Below are 17,528 nucleotides of genomic sequence, written 5' to 3'. Positions count from 1 at the left end.
GGTCTGTTCTTATGGCAAAACACATACACAAACACACACATTCTCTCATACATATCTATTAGAAATATCTCTGGCGTGTTTTATGACACTCGTGGGAGACCTTATGGGTTGGGTTTGCCTTATTGTACAAGATTTGAAGTGCGGCATTGCATGGGGCTTAGTTTTTTAATGTCGTCGTCAAGTATTATACCACTTGACTAACCGATATGGAGACATCGCAGCGGTATTTTAATTGCAGACCTCGATAATAAAGAACTTATGCGAGCGTGTTGACTACACTATAAAATGCTCTCTATAAGCAGTGTGGAAATAGTGCATAACTTGATAAAATTACAAAAGGTTAGCAACTGTGTGGAGATACAAATGGTTGATAAATATGTTTACATTATAATAATACATCTATTATCAGATTATACTAAATTTAAAATCTAGAATTGTACATTTTATGAATATTTTCGAATTATTGCAACTACGAACTAAATTACAACAATAATCGAGTTATAAATTATAAGCTGTAAGATAAATATTTTAAACATATAGTAACTTAGATAAACCAAATTTAGTACTTATTTAAATGAATTAAAAACAATATGTTTGTGTGTCTGTGTGTCTGTCCGTCCGTCCGTATGAACACCTAGATCTCAGAGACAATAAGAGATAGAGTAATATTTTTTTTTCGACAGCATTTGTTATGTTTGCACGCAGATCAAGTTTGTTTCAAATTTTTGCCACGCCCTCTTCCGCCCCCGCAAATCAATAAAATCTAATAACAAGCGTTTTTTTCAAGCTACAGCTGCGAAATGGTATACAATAATAACTATAGTATTTATAATTTCTGAAAATTTGATTGCGATCAGATATGTTGAAGTTATAAAAGCAAAACTTTTGTATGGGAAAGGACGCCTACTTACTAGATGTCTTAGTTGCTCTGGTATATTGTGCCGTCGATGGTATATTTTGAATGTAATACTATATTGATCTAGAAAATATACCGTATATTTTTAGTATATTTGTATTTTTGGTATATTTTGAAAAAATACCGCGGGTATCTCACACACGAGCACACTCGACTGTAACTTTCTTATTTGTTTTATATTCTCTGAGAATTTAATCCATTTCATTTGAGCTTTTTCATCCCAAAAGAACTATTTTAATTCACTTGGATATATGAAATACCTGTTACCCATATATGTATAAATATACCGAATTTTTTAATCCATTTCATTTGAGCTTTTCCATTCCAACATAACTATTAAAATCCACTTGGATGTTAAAAAGGAAAACCACTAAAGCACTAATTCAAAATTGCACCTTAATTCTCGTTAAACATGATTACTAACTAATATTTCATGTGAATGATGCTCACTGAGTATATTTATTAGCATTTATTTCCAGTCAAGGTTAAGCTGCCATTGTTGAAGAGATCTTGGCTTAAAGTTGACCTGATTTAGATTATGTGCATTCATATATGAAAATTAATATGCGTATTCCATTTGTATCTGTAATTTTGTGGTCTTATTAAAATACAAATGAAAAGCGAATCCGAGCAGGGTGGTTGAGATACGGGCGCGGCGGGGTTTAGGAGGAATTTGAGTGCTCGACATGCGGCATCTGCGTGCTGAATGTGCGCTGAATGCATAAATAATGCCTATTTAGATTATTCTGCATAAAAAATATAACAACGAAAATTTGCTGTGAAACCACAGCCGACGACGTTGGCTAACGATGACGACGATGACGACGACGATGACGATGGCTATGGTGATGGCAATTGTGATAGAGATGGAGATGGCGATGATGGTGACGACGTCGATAATCAGCCATAGGCTGTATGAATTAATATGGAAATTTTATGCAGGGAAAAGCGAGTGGTCGAAGGGGAGAGGGGGGCAGAGGTAGGAAAAGCGAAACCACAAATATACACACAAAAACGCATGAGATGGACTCTGTTATCAGAGACGATGGCAAACGTGGCGAACTTCCTGGTCTTCGTCGCATCCTTGTCTCGCCCACTGTATGAGTGTGTATTGCTGGCTTCGTCACTCGCTTTGAGGTCGCATATCGTCAAGCTGTGAAAAACAATTCGAACAGAAAGTTTCATTAAATTTGCACAGCCCTCGCACAGCGTTGCACGTTTGCGCGTCGCACGCCGCATGCCGCATGCCACATCGCCCCTTGCCACGTCGCGTCACATTGCGCCGCGCCGAAACGCGCCGCGTCACTAGCCCCGTTTGTCGGTCTGGCAAGGCAATTTCCTATCCACATAGCGCCCATTTCTCAGTGTCGTTGCTGCAGCCGTTTCTGCCGTTGTTTCTGTTTTATAGCGCATTAATTTCGAAAGTAGCGCTACGTGTGCCAAAAATCATTAGCAACGGAATTACGCTCAATGAAATGCAGTCAACGTCGACAGAACAACAGCAACAACAACAACAACAGCTACAACGACAAGTAACAAACGGCAAACAAAAAAATTACAAAAAAGGGGCAGATGATAATAAAGCGTGGCCAGGCTGTTGTCGAGGCCGTGCCCGAGGCCGAGGCCAAAAACTGACGCCGAACCAAATCCAGAGACGGTGGCAGAGACAGAGGCAGAGACGGAGACGGAGACAGCGACCGGCAATCGAGGCTGGGACGAATGCCTGACGCCCGTCCAAACAGCCGTCGCAGTTGCCTTTGCCCGTTATTGAAGCTGCTTATAAATTCACCCTAACGACAAGTTAAATGCCCAACACGAAACAGGGAGCGAAAAACGGGGAACGGGAAACGGAGTTTTTCAGTTTTGACTTCTACCTGGGCGGGGGGAGAAACTTAATGTAACCAGAACATTTAATACTCTTTCAGCTGCAGTTAATTCGCACCTCAGTCAGCTGCTCATATGACAAATCTTAAGCCAAATCTGTCTGGAATAATACAAGAGCCATAGTTGAGGTATATTAAAGATTAGATTGCAATCAAGCTTTGACTGTTGAAATTATCTTTGAAGATACAAAATTTGTTAAACTTAAAATTAAATTAATCAATTTCCCTGACATTAATAAACATTACTCATATAACTTATGAAAGCTTCCTACATAAGCTCTCTCTTAATCTTACCTACGAACATATTGGGAAATAAATACTGTAATCAATTTAGGGAATATAAATAAAATATTATCACAGTTAGATTAAGCAATCGGAATATTTTGTGATCTCACTATTATTTCTTCTGTATGGATAATATTTAATAAAACCTTTTGGGTCTTGTGAAATTATTGAAAATATATAAAATACATTATTATGGACAACCCAAGTCAATAATATCAATAATAAATTCGTTAGATGTCAATTGGAAAGTATTATAGAAAAGTAAGTCATATTAAGTCAAATTAAATATATTGCTAATGGTAATACAATTTGATTTGTATATTTAATGATATCACTATTATTTTTAAAAATAAATAATGAAATAAATGGGGATAAATAATATGAATTTATGCAATGATGGAATGTCCCAGCCATAAGACTCTTCATACACTCACGACAAATTCAAATAAAATGTAATCAGCATAATCAGTGGAATTTTCAATTTCCCTGCGGGCACATTGGGAATACAGAAATACAGAAATTCAAGTTTGACGTCACAGCCTCCACTTGGGTTGGGCAACAGCGCATTTGCCAGTGAACGCCTTCTTGGGCAGCTGGCGACGACGAAGGAGTGCTTGGAATGCCAACAAAGCCTGCTGGTAGTCCCAATTGGTATCCTTGAGAAACTGGCAGCACCAGCGAGATTTCAATCGCGTCGCCGACGATAGCCTGGTCATTAGATGGCGCTGGCTGGGATTGGGACTGAACAGCGTGCCACGATCCAGATGGATGAGCTCATTGGCAATGCGAAAGTCGTCAGTCTCGAGGCTCCGCGACAGCACAAAGGTGCGCATATAATGTCGTTGTTGCTGTTGCTGCTGCTGTTTCTCCATAAAAGTACCGGTAATCGATACAGACAACATTTTCGGCTGCACCAGCATCAGGTCCAAGGTCATTGTAGCTGCCCGATGTTGTGTTTTCGGCCATGCTGTGAACAACTCGTGAATCGCTTGGCGGGTTGCCAAAAGCTGGCGATCAAAGGTAGCATAGGGAGCGGTCCTGAGAAAAGATTAAAAAAGCTAGAAGAGTTGAGTAGTGGAAATGAAAGTGACTGTGGCACTTCACTCACCATGCTGCTGATCCTTGATCCTTGGCCAGGGTCAGCGAGAGCAAAGCGTTGTCGTGATAAAAGCGTTCCATATCGCTACTTCGCTGATCGCCATCAAATGCCTTGAGATAGCGACGCACAAATTTCCGAATTCCAGGCTGCTGGTCGCGATGCAAGTTGCTGGGCTTTGGCATTACGACGCTCTCCACATCGCTATCTGAGTCAGTGTCTCTGACAGTGATCACCCTCCTCCATCTGGTGGCTCTTCTGCGATTCAGTTTGCGCAGTTGCGGCATCATTATGACCAGATGCTGCTCATAGTTAAGCGGCAACGGATTTCGCCTCACGTTTAGTTTTTCCAGTTTCCTAAGCTTCTCAAAGACGCGCAACTCGCGCAGTCGCTTCAGCTCATTGTGCTGCAGGGAAATGCTTTTCAGTCTGGGAAATTGCTTCTCAATGCTACGAAAACCATCCAGAATACAAAGATGATTATTGTCCAGCAGTAGGTGACGCAATCTCGGCATCTCCTGTGCCATAATCTCAATGATGGCCTCAAGACACTCAAATTGCTGCAGAGCACAGAACTCGCCCCTTAACTGATCATCGGCATAGAATCGAGAGAGATTCAACCTACGTTTCGCAGCATTATAGCGTGATAAGATCACCTGACGTAACTTCTCCCGATAGATGTCATTCACTTCAATCCTTGGCGGCTCATCATCGACTCTCACTCCAATCACAGGCGGACAATGTCCACGTAGCTGGAGGTCTGCTGCTAACTTGAAGCTATCCACATAGAATGTGAAGGTAGCAAATCTGTCTTGCTCCTGCTCCTCCTCCAGCTGCCCACTCTCCTGCAGATAGTAAATCCTTAGCCTTCGAGGCGCCACCGCTCGACGCAGCTTATTCAATACTTCAGCATTACTGTAGCCGCTTTTGTGGCTGTAGACGAGGATGCGATACCAGCCGTAAGGACTGATCGGAATGGCATATCGTCCATAGGGATATTGGCGATAAGTGTGTTTAACAGTTGCCTCTTTAGATGAACTCGATCGCTGGGCTGAAAAGTTTTCAGCATCGTTCTCCTTGTTCATAATTTTATAATGGAATTTCTCAATTTACAATACAAATTGATGACAAAGTAAGACAAGAAAATCAAAGAAAAGCAAACAACTTTTAATAAATGTGTCGTAGTAAATGTAGGAATGAAAATTTAAATAAAAATACACAACAAATGCAACTAATTTGAGCAAAATCAGAGAAAATTCTCAAGGGAGTAATATAACAAAAGGCTACTAACTGTACTCAGGGGAGTAATATGTATCTGCATCTGTATCTGCTACATGTATCTTTGCCTATATTTTTAATTACTGTCCAATTTGTTCCACTTCCTTTGCCTTCAAAAGGCATTGAACGACAAGATGACAAAGTTGAAACATTTCAAGAATAATACGAGTATGTATTTTTCATACCAGGGCTCAGATTCGGATTCGTTTCGAATCCCCAGCCACAATTAGCTACTCTGTTCATCTGCTCATTTTGCATGTTGAATGCTGCTTCTTTGTTTGTCTACAACGAGATGAGATTCACAGTCAACAAGCATCCCCAAAACGATGCCACACAGTTTGTTGACTTGCCACATGATGATGAACAATAAAAACAAAAAACAAAAACTGTTGTGAGCCCTTTTTTTATGGTTGGCATATCTTCTTTATGGTTATTTTTCGTTTTTTTATTTTTCTTAGTTCCAACATGTTGCCAATTTATTTGTGCTATTCCCAAGCAAACCCCACAGACTGTGTACTTAATTTTCCGTATACTACGAGTCCACTCTACTCTGCGCTGCGCTGCTCTGCTTAACGTATCGCGATGGGGTCGCTGTGCAACTCAAAGTCCAAGCGACTTTCTCGCCCATATGTTACACACATTATGCTTACTTAACAATTAGAGACGCTCTTGTAGTTTCAGTAAATTGCTTTGTTCGCTGAAAATACTCTACAAAGATTTCAACCGTGGGTACATAGAAATATTGCATGAACTTAGCTCTGTATGAATTCGTTTATTTGCAGGGTAACTTCTCGCTGAAAGCGCTCTACTCTTTCGCTCTTGCTTTTTCTACTTTGATGATTTTGCTTTAGACCAATATGAAGAGCAAGCACTGGCTTTGTGCTTATTTTGAGAGCTCTTTGCTCATTGAGCTGTGAATGGCGGTGAGTGAGCTTTAAGGACCAACTGGTCAACTGACCAACTTTGATGACGGCCAACAGCGGCAAAGAGGGTTACAAGTGAGGCCAATGAATGTCATCTCAATGTCGATACTCGATACACATGCTAGTCGCATCCAATAATTGAATGCACCTGGAAAAACAACAAAAAAAAAACACCCAAAAAATATACAATTGAAACAAATCCCACAATTGATCGATACTCGAAATCTCGTATTCGTCTGGCATTATTCACGACTCAGTTGTTGTGTGCTGAAGATATTAATGATTACAACTGGCAATGTCGATGCCATTAAATTATTTTCATTTTCCTTTCGGCCTTAGATAAATTTCTTTATGCATGATAACTCAGCGTGAACACAACAAATGTCTCGCCCATAGCATTCGAGATTCGAATAGGGAAAACTGTCTGATTGCATGCAACACAGACACACACACACACACTTGCACAACGGAGGCGTTTCTACCCCCAATCCAGAACTCTAAACGGACCCGAGGCGGCATAATGCTGGCAGCAAATCAAAGACCCTTTTGACCATTTACTGATAACGAACATATACACAAAGCGAGTGGCAGACATACAGGGAGAAGAAGGGAAAGCGGCACAACAGGCGGGCCCGTAACATGGCATTTGTTTAATGGATTAAAAATAATACGTACGTTGAAATAAGAGACAGTCAGAGGCCGAGGAGAAGGTAAAGGGAAAGCAGAGCAAAAATGCTCGTGCTGATAAAAATCATAGCACGTTTTTCCACTGTGGCAAATGGAAAATGTGCGCGGCGTGTCATAAATTAATTTTCCTAAATTCTCAACTCTGAATTCAGTTTCTATACAACGATTCGAATATGGATTGAGCCTCAGATTCTTATTAATAATTATGCCATGTCGCTCTGATAGCACTGTCAGGACAACCCGACACACACAAAGGATTTCACATTACTTAATAGGGGCGAAGGGGGAGTCGCAGTGGCGGGGTCTTATCAAAGGCAATCCACATTCATTGAAAGTTTTTTTTAGGGTTGAAAGCCCATCTATTGTGGTCGCAGGAAGCGTAGCCATGAAACAATCTTTTTCAAAAAATTATTATGCAAAAATGATGATTAGGCATTTTTATGCTTTTCTTCTTCCTCTTCGCAACTCCCTCTCCCTCTGCTAATTAGCAATTCATTCCGTGTACAAAACTGGCAAAATTCGGTGCCGCATGGAAAATGAGTTTGACAGCAACCACTTTAACAATATTTCATTCTACGTCGTCTATCCATCTATCTAAAAAGTTTCAGGTCTCGAATGTTGTTCTTTTCAAATAAAAGACTATTTTTAGTAACAAATTCTGTTACTTATAAGGTATTGTAAGCGCGTACAACATAAATTCTATGCCTATCTCAGACAAGTAATGAATTTTTTAAACTGCAAACTAAATAATTAGCTATTCATGCACATTAACTGCGGTAATTAGATGAGGTCAGGTCCTTGGGGCTAGTTAGCAATTAATATAAACAAGTGAAAAGTTTCTCAGTCTTCTCAGTCTGACAATTATTTTCTTAGCAAATAATACATTTTAAAATTTAGTGACAAGCTCGACGAGGTGGAACGAGGATTATTAGGAGCTTATTCTAAATTAATATTTGAAATGTTTGAATTATTTCCTATAGCCGATCCTGTGCCATGGCCATTCACTGGCCCTTTTTGGCACAATGCCACAACTATAATCGTATATTTAGTCTTTGTTCTGAAACTTGGACCAATGCTTATGGCAAATCGGGAACCCTTTAAGCTGCGCGGTGTCCTTAAAGTGTACAATATATTTCAAATTATATTTAATACTATTCTGTTCGTGTTGGTAAGTTATAGCAAAAAAAAAAAATTATTATTAAAAACGTGAATGTAATTTGACTTATTCTTTACTTAGTTTTCACACCTCATATTTTGGAGTAAAGCCTATCCAAATTTAAGCTGTATGGTGATGTTGCCAATTAATCATGAACTGAAGAAGACTGAACGCATGATTCTCTACTTGTACTTTCTCAACAAATACCTTGATTTGCTGGACACGGTCTTCTTTGTGCTGCGGAAGAGCTATAAACAGATTACGTTACTGCATCTAATTCATCATGTTGTAATGACAACTTGCTGTCACTTCTTCATTAGATTATATGGATTCGGAGGACACCTCTTTTTTTCGGGAACTATCAACTCCCTTACACATACAGTGATGTATATCTACTATTATCTTTCGTCTCAGAATCCGAATATTAAGCAAAGTATATGGTGGAAACAATACGTTACCATTCTGCAAATGGTTCAGTTCATCTTGACGTTCAGTCACAGTATTTGGACGCTTATGCAAAAAGACTGTGAGGTTCCCTATCCATTGATCTTTATTGTGTTGTCTATGTCAGGCCTTATGTTAGTTATGTTCACCAACTTTTATATAAAATCCTATTTTAAGAAAAAAACAACTAAGGTTAATTGACTAAATAATCTGAGCAAGTTAAAAAGCTACAATCTGTTATGCTCGACTGAGAGATACCCCCAACTCAATTTCAATAAAATGATACCAATGCAAAAGCGTTATTATCTTTATCGAAAATCGAAAAATACTAAAGTATATCAATCGGTATATTTTCTATATACTACACATACACTCTAGATATACCATAGAGTAAAAAGAATTCTTACTAAATTCATTTTTACGAATTAAAAATGCTGTGCCGTAAAATATATTCATATTTTTCGCTTAGTCTAAAAAGAACATTGGATTTAAAAGAATTTCAAGAAGATTGTAATTGTATTGTAAAATATAAAGCCCCATTTCAGGAGTAGCCATGACACGTTGGTTAATTTTAGAGAAAGTTATTTCGTGAATTCTGGAGCAATGGAATGCTCTTCAACTCTTTTTTTTGGCTCAGGTTTTGGAAGTAAATAACATTAAGCCCAAAGAGATAGCTCAATCCATGGCTAAGTAGAGATTAAAATTTACTTATTATTTTTAAGCTACATTTCAAAAATCATTAGTGATTCAAACGTTGAATTTCAGTCTGAATCGGCAAACAGCCATATTACAATAGTATGCAAGATTACAAAGCAGCATGAAGCTAAGTTTAAGCAACATTGTAAATCAGGACTACGTTAAAAATATGAATTTAGTAGAATTAAATATTTGTGATCTAGAAATATATTTTTTGCCTGTTGAAGAAATATTCATAGGGTTTAGTGCACAACAATGCATCAGCATTAAAGTAATAATGGGACAATTTTATTTGGAACTTATTCACCAAATAACACAATGATTTGATTTCCCAAAAAAAGGACATACAAATTTGGGTTTAATAACACCTGCCAAAGTTCTTTCCGCTAAGGAGTGAAATCAGAATTTGACAAAATAATAAATTTGTGGAAAATGCTGAAATTATCAAACGATACATTAAACTGATATAAAATTATTTTGGGATAACATTTCAATGATTACAAATGGATTAAATAAAAGTGTGTTTAAAGATCTCATTAAGTTTGTACACAACCTATTATCACTTCCACACAGCTCTGCTGCAGCAGATCGAAAATTTTTTGCAATTAGCAGCAAGGATAAGATAATATACTCATGATATGTCTCACTTAAACTTTAAACTTTATATTACTTTCTTATGATAACAGTTAAAAAAAAAAAAAAAAACAAATAAATAATAAATAAAAATTTGGTTCGTTTTTATTAAAATTGGCCCATTTTTAATCTTTTTTGGCTCATTAAAAATTTTTGAAGTGGCAACCGTGACTATAGTTATTATTGTATGTGCCAAATCGTGAATCTATCATTAAAATTATGCGGTGGCAGAACCGGGCGTTGCAAAAATTTTAAATTATGGTTGGATACGAATATTTCTGCTAGTTACATACATTTTCGGTTAGCACAAAGTTATAATACCATTTTACCCATAGCTAATAAACGAAGGTTAGCTAAAATCATTGACTGAACCCTCCTCGAACGTGTCGGCTTCCTAGGTTTTCAAAAGCCATAGTGTTAGCAGTTTATTATTATATTATATATTATATATCCAAAAGTCGGTATGTGTCTGCTGCCAAACAGGGTCACCAGCAATCACACCTCAGTTGTAATACTACTGCAACAAATACAAACTCGAAATTTATTCCCTCTAAACGATTGCAAGTGCACCAACTGCAAGTGAACAATAAATGGACAACGGCAAAATAGACTGAGGCAGGATGGAAGTCATCCCACATGACTACTTCAGCTCCTTAAGTAATAAATCCCGGCAATGCCAATGACCCCTTGCCAGATAATGACAGGCATCAAATAGATCTCCAAGACGATCGAGGTCTGATTTACAAAGGTGAAGTGGGGGTGTGTACCTACTGGCAAAGTCTCGCATATCCTGAGCTCAGGGAGGTAAAGACCGATTTTAGCTTAGAAAGTGTGAGCCACTTATCCCAACTTATCTGACAATCCAGCAAATTTGCGATCACCCCATGGATTTTGGATATGTACTCACCATGTCTCCCGTAATGGAATATCCTTAAATATCCTTGTATAAATTACAAATTCTCATAATATTTTTGTATTCCTCAAATCAGTCGACAAAGAAATTGAAGTGAACTGGGTCGGTAACAACATCGATATGTACACTAATCTAACAGCATTTCTTATGCATCATTAAAGCCTAATGCTTGGCATTTCAACGGCCCACTGTCTGTCTAGCAGGTCATCACTAACAAAGTTGGAAATGTAACGAGTCCTCTCCGAATGTCCGGGACTATCTGAGCTTCTGCTACGATAATCAGGAGCGCCGTGAGTAACATTTTTTCAAGATATTTCACCTCTACATTTCAGGTTGCTGTTGGCTTCTGCAATTAATGCATTCATATAAGCGACATCAGAGGTTTTAGTATCTACCGTCGTTTTAGCTACTATCCTTTCCGAGTCTGAGCCTGCGTAACAAGTTCTATTATTTAAAGGGTATTGTAAGTACGTACAAGATAAAATTAATGCCTACTTTAAACGAGTAATAAAATTTTGAAATAACAAACTAAATAACAAGCTGTTCATGCACATTAACTTCGATAATTAGACGGGGTCAGATAAACTATAGAAAAGACTTTTTTAGTCTGACAAATAACACATTTTAAATTTGAACGGCAGACGAAGTGCAACATGGATTTTTGATCCTATTCAGCACTCTACAAATAAAGATTAGAAATGTTTGAATTATTTCCTATAGCCGATCCTGTGCCATGGCCCTTCGCTAGCGTATTTTGGCCGCTTGGCATAACCATAACCGCGTATTTAATTTTTGTGCTGAAACTGGGACCAATGCTTATGGCAAATCGGGAACCCTTTAATCTGCGCGGTGTCCTTAAAGTGTATAATTTGTTTCAAATTATATATAATATTATTCTGGTATTATGCGTAAGTAATATAATGAATAACATATTGAAAACGATATCATATTTCGACTTATTCTTTTCATAGGGCTTATATCTCTTATTGTGGAGTAAGGCTTATCCCGACTTAAGCTGCATTATGATATTGCCTCTCGATCACGAAATGAAGAACATTGACCGCATAATTAATTACTTATACCTTCTGAACAAAATCGTCGATTTGCTGGACACGATCTTCTTTGTGCTGCGGAAAAGCTATAAACAGATTACCTTACTTCATCTTATTCATCATGTCTATATGCCATCAGGCTGTTACTTCTTCCTTCGATTATATGGATTCGGAGGTCACTTAGTTTTAACAGGAACTTTCAACTCTATTACGCATACAGTGATGTATATCTACTATTATCTGTCATCTCAGAATCCGAATATTAAGCAAAGCATATGGTGGAAGCAATACGTGACCATTATGCAAATGGTTCAGTTCATCTTGATGTTTATTCACAGCTTATGGACGCTTATGCAAAAAGAGTGTGAGATGCCCTATCCACTGATATTTATTGTGTTTTTTATAGCAGGCCTTATGTTAGTGATGTTCACCAACTTTTATATAAAATCCTATTTAAAGAAAAATACTACTACTACTAATCGAAGGATGTAAGAAAGCTAAGATCGAGTGCAAGACATTATGGAATAAGTCTTAAAATATACCGAATAATTTATCGAATTCTGTAAAATATATTGAAGGCTGCTGTATATTACCAAGTTATCATTGACTACAAAATATATCAGATTGTCAACCAAAGTAAATAAGACCTGACAGCGTTTTTATGCATTTTTATCATTATTATACCCGATACCCATAGGGTAGAAGGGTATTATAACTTTGTGCCAGGAAATGTATGTAACAGGTAGAAGGAGGCACCTCCGACTCTATAAGTATATTCTTGATCAGAGTCAACAGCCGAGACGATCTAGCCATGTCCGTCTGTCTGTCTGTCTGTATGAACACCTAGATCTCAGACACTATAAGAGATAAAACTATAATTTTTCGACAGCATTTAATATGTTTGTTTGTTTATTTTTACGACGCCCACTTCCGGCCCGCAAATCAACAAAAATAGAATAACAAGCGTATTCTTAAAGCTAGTGTATATAATTTTGGTATATACAATAATAACTATAGTAATTTTGATTTCTGAAAATTTGGTTACGATCAGATAAAAATTGTCGAAATTATTAAAGAAATACATTTGTATGGGCAAAAGCCTACTTAAAAGGGCTCTTAAGCAAAAGCCAAAGCAACATTTGGCAGACAATCTGGTATATTGTACCGTCTATGGCATATTTTGAATGGGCTACTATATCGATATACCAAATATACCATCTGTTATATTTTCAGTATTTTTGTAGTATTAATGGTATACTTTGAGAATAGTAGCGCAATATTTTGCTTTTATTCAAAATGGGTAGCGGGTATTTCACAATCGAGTACACTCGACTGTAACTTTCTTAGATGTCATTTATGTATATTAATTAGGAAAAAAATAACGAAAATTTCGCACTGTTGTGCATTTGGGTAGTGCGAATCGGGCCTCTCAGATCTAATTTCAATATTTTTAGGATCCTTCCGTTTCTTTGAATTCTTGTTGTTAGAAAATAATTTTTGCTTTGTGAAGTTTGTTTTTTAGAGGGTATTTCAAGCCAGTATAATATTATATAAAATTTATGCCTATCTTAGAAAAGTAATGACTTTTTTAAATTGCAAACTAAATAATTAGCTGTTCATGCACATCGACTGCGGTAATTCGATGAGGTCAGGTCCTTGGGGCTATTTAGCAATTAATATAAACAAGTGAAAAGTTTCTCAGTCTTCTCAGTCTGACAACTATTTTCTTAGCAAATAATACACTTTAAAATTTAGGTGGAACGAGGATTATTAAGAGCTTATTCTAAATTAATATTTGAAATGTTTGAATTATTTCCTATAGCCGATCCTGTGCCATGGCCATTCACTGGCCCTTTTTGGCCCAATGCCACAACGATAATCGTGTATTTAGTCTTTGTTCTGAAACTCGGACCAATGCTTATGGCAAATCGGGAACCCTTTAAGCTGCGCGGTGTCCTTAAAGTGTACAATATATTTCAGATTATATTTAATACTATTCTGCTGTTGTGGGTAAGTAATAGAATACATTTCAACCATGAATTTAATTTGACTTGTTCGTTGCATAGTTTTCACACCTCATATTTTGGAGTGAAGCCTATCCAAATTTAAGCTGCATTGTGATGTTGCCAATTGATCACGAATTGAAGAACACTGAGCGCATAATTCTCTACTTGTACTTTCTCAACAAAATCCTTGATTTGCTGGACACGGTCTTCTTTGTGCTACGGAAAAGCTATAAACAGATTACCTTACTGCATCTAATTCATCATGTCTATATGCCTACTGCCTGTCACTTCTTCATTAGATTATATGGATACGGAGGACACCTCTTTTTAACGGGAACTCTAAACTCCTTTACACACACAGTGATGTATATCTACTATTATCTTTCGTCTCAAAATCCAAATATTAAGAAAAGTATATGGTGGAAACAATACGTAACCATTCTGCAAATGGTTCAGTTCATCTTAATGTTTAGTCACAGCGTATGGACGCTTATGCAAAAAGACTGTGAGGTTCCCTTTCCACTGATCTTTATAGTATTGTTTATGTCAGGCCTTATGTTAGTTATGTTCACCAACTTTTACATAAAATCCTATTTCAAGAAAAAAACTACTAAGGTTAATTGACAAATTAATCGAAATAAGTCAGAAAGCTACAGTCGGTTGCGCTCGACTGACAATTTCAATTAAAGCATACCAGTGCAAAAGAGGTATTATTAAAATGTACCAAATAAATATACCGAAAAAATACTAAAGTATACCAATTCATATCGGATATTTTGCACCCTCCAGGGTGACGGTTGGTTATGATCTGCAAAACCTCACTGTCATCGGGTAGCAGTCATTTCAGGTACTGCCGATCCGAGCTGAGTGCTCTGCTCTTTATCTTTTATCTTTCGAGAATATGTCGGACACAGGAAGCAGAATCAATGGTATGCGGTGTCTAGCAGTCAGACTAAAAATTCTATGGGGAAAATGCCCAAAAATCGGTGGATGGCGTGACTTCTACCACCGTCGGGAACGGGGGGAGTGATCCTCTGTGCGTATCGCCAGAGGTCACACCTCTGATGCGTCGGGTGCATGTCAAATCAGTTGTAACAATACTGTCAGAAATAACAACTCGAGGTTATTGCGCGTGGTTGCCGTAGTCTGAGCTGACTCGGAAAAAGAGAGCGCAGCTTCAATCTCTACGGCGGAGGAGGAATGACTCCTTCGGACGCTGCGGCCTATCGGCAGCACCTCGAAGGAACGCAGCGGAGCACGGTCTACCAAAGACAAGGCGTTAAATGCGTGGCCACCGACTTAATCCCATCCCAAATGGCACTAAGATGCAGTCACCTGCTAGAGACAGCGAACACATGGGTCCACCAACAACAACAGAACAGACAGCAAAAGACAACGGCACAGAGCAACGGTGGCTGATACTGCCAAGCGGAATCTCGCATTTGCTCTCATCGACAGAGGGGACACTAACGGAAAAATGTCTGCAGAACGGTGGCGGTTGACACACAGTAAGCTGATAGATGCACTGGTTGTCAGGATGGAGAGCGTCCCAGACAACCCAATGTCGATCTTTGAAGGTGCGGGCTAGATGCGGGCGACATGCAAGGCGGCCCAACGTTGCTTTGGCTGAAAGCTGAAAGCGACCGTACCCAAACTGGACGGCTTATGAGAGGGGGTCAACATCCGTCCATGACGAAGGGAAAGGTTCTGCTCCCTATAGTCGTGCGTGGCGAGCGAGCGCTTTAGCTGCTTAAGAAGCAGAACCCGGCCATTCCAACGAGTGATGGGTTCGTGATCATTCAGATCAACAAGGTGGCCGAGGATCTGTTGTACAAGTGCAAGGGAAAGGTGGAGTAGGGCTTGGGGAGCTTTTACATCCACCACTTATCCCAACTTATATGACAATTCAGAAAATTTGCAATAACCCCATGGCTCTGGGAGTTGTACTCTGTCTCCCTTGGTGGTATATCCCTACCCCCTGAAGGTCGTCAAAGATTATTTTGCTGCTAAAGAAGAAGAGAAGAAGAGACTGGGCTTAATATTGAAAATTCTCATAATATTTGTTTGTTTCCCTCAAATCACTCGACAAAGAAATGGAAGTGTACTTGGTCGGAAACTACATCGATATGTGCCCTAACCTAACCACATTTCTCATGCAGCTTTCAAGGCTAATGCTTTTTATTTTAACGGGCCACTGTCTGCCTACCAGGTCATCACTAACAAAGATGGAAATGTAACGAGTCCTCTGCGAATGTCCGGGACTATCTAGGCTTCTGCTACGATACTCAGAAGCGCCGTAACTAACAACACTCTGCGATGTTTTACCTCTACATCTTAGGTTGCTGTTTGCTTTTGCCATTAATTAATCCATATTAGCGACATTAGAGGTGCTAGCATCCACCGCCGTTTTACCAACGATCCTTTCCAAGTATATGCTGAGCCTGAGTAACAAGTTATATTATTTAAAGAGTATTGCAAGTACGTACAAAATAAAATTAATGCCTTTTTCGAACGAGTAATAAAATTATAAACTAACAAAAAAACAATTTGCTGTTCATGCACATTAACTTCTATAATTAGACGGGGTCAAATACGCTGAGTTAGTTTGCAATTGACATAAACTATAGAAAAGTCTTCTCAGTCTGACAAATAATACATTTTAAATTTGAAATACTGACAAAGTACAATGTCAATTTTCGATCTTATTCATCGCTCTACAAATAAAGATTAGAAATGTTTGAATTATTTCCTATAGCCGATCCTGTGGCACGTCCTTTCGCTATCGTATTTTGGCAGAATGGCACAAAACTATACCTTCTTAATAAAATCGTCGATTTGCTGGGCACGGTCTTCTTTGTGCTGTGGAAAAGCAATAAACAGATTATCTTACTGCATCTTATTCATCATGCCTATAAGCCATCAGGTCATTTAATTCTAACTCCATTGCGCACACCTTTATCTATATATACTGTTATCTTTCATCCAAAAGTTAAGCAAAGCATATGGTGGAAACAATACGTTACCATTATGCAAAAAGTCCAGTTCATCTCGATGTTTATTAACAGCGTATGGACGCTTATGCAAAATGAGTGTGAGATGCCCTATCCACTGATATTTATAGTGTTTTATACCCGCTACCTATAGGGTAGAAGAAAATGTATGTAACAGGTATAAGAAGGCATCTCCGACACTAAAATGTATATATTGTATATATACGATCTAGCCATCTCCGTCTGTCTATCTGTCCGTCTGTCCGTATACCTAAATCTCAGAGACTATAAGAGATAGAGCTATAATTTTTTTTGACAGCCTTTGTTATGTTTGCTCGCAGATCAAGTTTGTTTCAAATTTTTTTCCACGCTTACTTCCGCCCCCACAAATTGACAAAGCTCTTTGTGATTTCTGAAAATTTAGTAGCGATCAGATAAAAACTGTCGATGTTATTAAAGCAATACTTTTGTATGGGCAAAAATGCCTACTTACTAGAAGTCTTAGTTGACTGACAATCTGGTATATTTTGCACTCTATAGCATATCCTGAATGTAGCACCATATCAATAT

The 17,528-nt window shown here is 38.1% G+C and overlaps 4 protein-coding genes across 4 annotated transcripts; 3 read left to right on the top strand and 1 right to left on the bottom strand.

The window, feature by feature from the left end:
- Positions 1-3,399: 3,399 nt before the first annotated feature.
- On the bottom strand, positions 3,400-5,668 carry LOC117576251 (nuclear RNA export factor 1-like). The gene is made up of 2 exons (XM_034260878.2): positions 4,193-5,668; positions 3,400-4,122 (listed from the first exon to the last, which is right to left on the bottom strand). Exons 1-2 carry the CDS (start codon positions 5,263-5,265, stop codon positions 3,618-3,620), a joined length of 1,578 nt encoding a protein of 525 aa, XP_034116769.2. The 5' UTR covers positions 5,266-5,668; the 3' UTR covers positions 3,400-3,617.
- Positions 5,669-7,907: 2,239 nt separating this feature from the next.
- LOC117576071 (elongation of very long chain fatty acids protein F-like) lies at positions 7,908-14,672 on the top strand. The gene is made up of 3 exons (XM_034260607.2): positions 7,908-7,981; positions 13,718-13,972; positions 14,029-14,672. Exons 2-3 carry the CDS (start codon positions 13,763-13,765, stop codon positions 14,590-14,592), a joined length of 774 nt encoding a protein of 257 aa, XP_034116498.2. The 5' UTR covers positions 7,908-7,981; positions 13,718-13,762; the 3' UTR covers positions 14,593-14,672.
- On the top strand, positions 7,938-8,978 carry LOC117576070 (elongation of very long chain fatty acids protein F-like). The gene is made up of 2 exons (XM_034260606.2): positions 7,938-8,236; positions 8,306-8,978. Exons 1-2 carry the CDS (start codon positions 8,027-8,029, stop codon positions 8,867-8,869), a joined length of 774 nt encoding a protein of 257 aa, XP_034116497.1. The 5' UTR covers positions 7,938-8,026; the 3' UTR covers positions 8,870-8,978.
- On the top strand, positions 11,540-12,608 carry LOC117576069 (elongation of very long chain fatty acids protein F-like). Its single transcript, XM_034260605.2, has 2 exons — positions 11,540-11,818; positions 11,882-12,608. Exons 1-2 carry the CDS (start codon positions 11,609-11,611, stop codon positions 12,452-12,454), a joined length of 783 nt encoding a protein of 260 aa, XP_034116496.2. The 5' UTR covers positions 11,540-11,608; the 3' UTR covers positions 12,455-12,608.
- Positions 14,673-17,528: the final 2,856 nt, after the last annotated feature.

Source organism: Drosophila albomicans, chromosome 2R, assembly GCF_009650485.2.
Source record: "Drosophila albomicans strain 15112-1751.03 chromosome 2R, ASM965048v2, whole genome shotgun sequence".
Lineage (NCBI taxonomy): Eukaryota > Metazoa > Arthropoda > Insecta > Diptera > Drosophilidae > Drosophila > Drosophila albomicans.
Note: the sequence above shows the minus strand (reverse complement) of the source record. Positions and strands in the feature narration are given on the sequence as shown.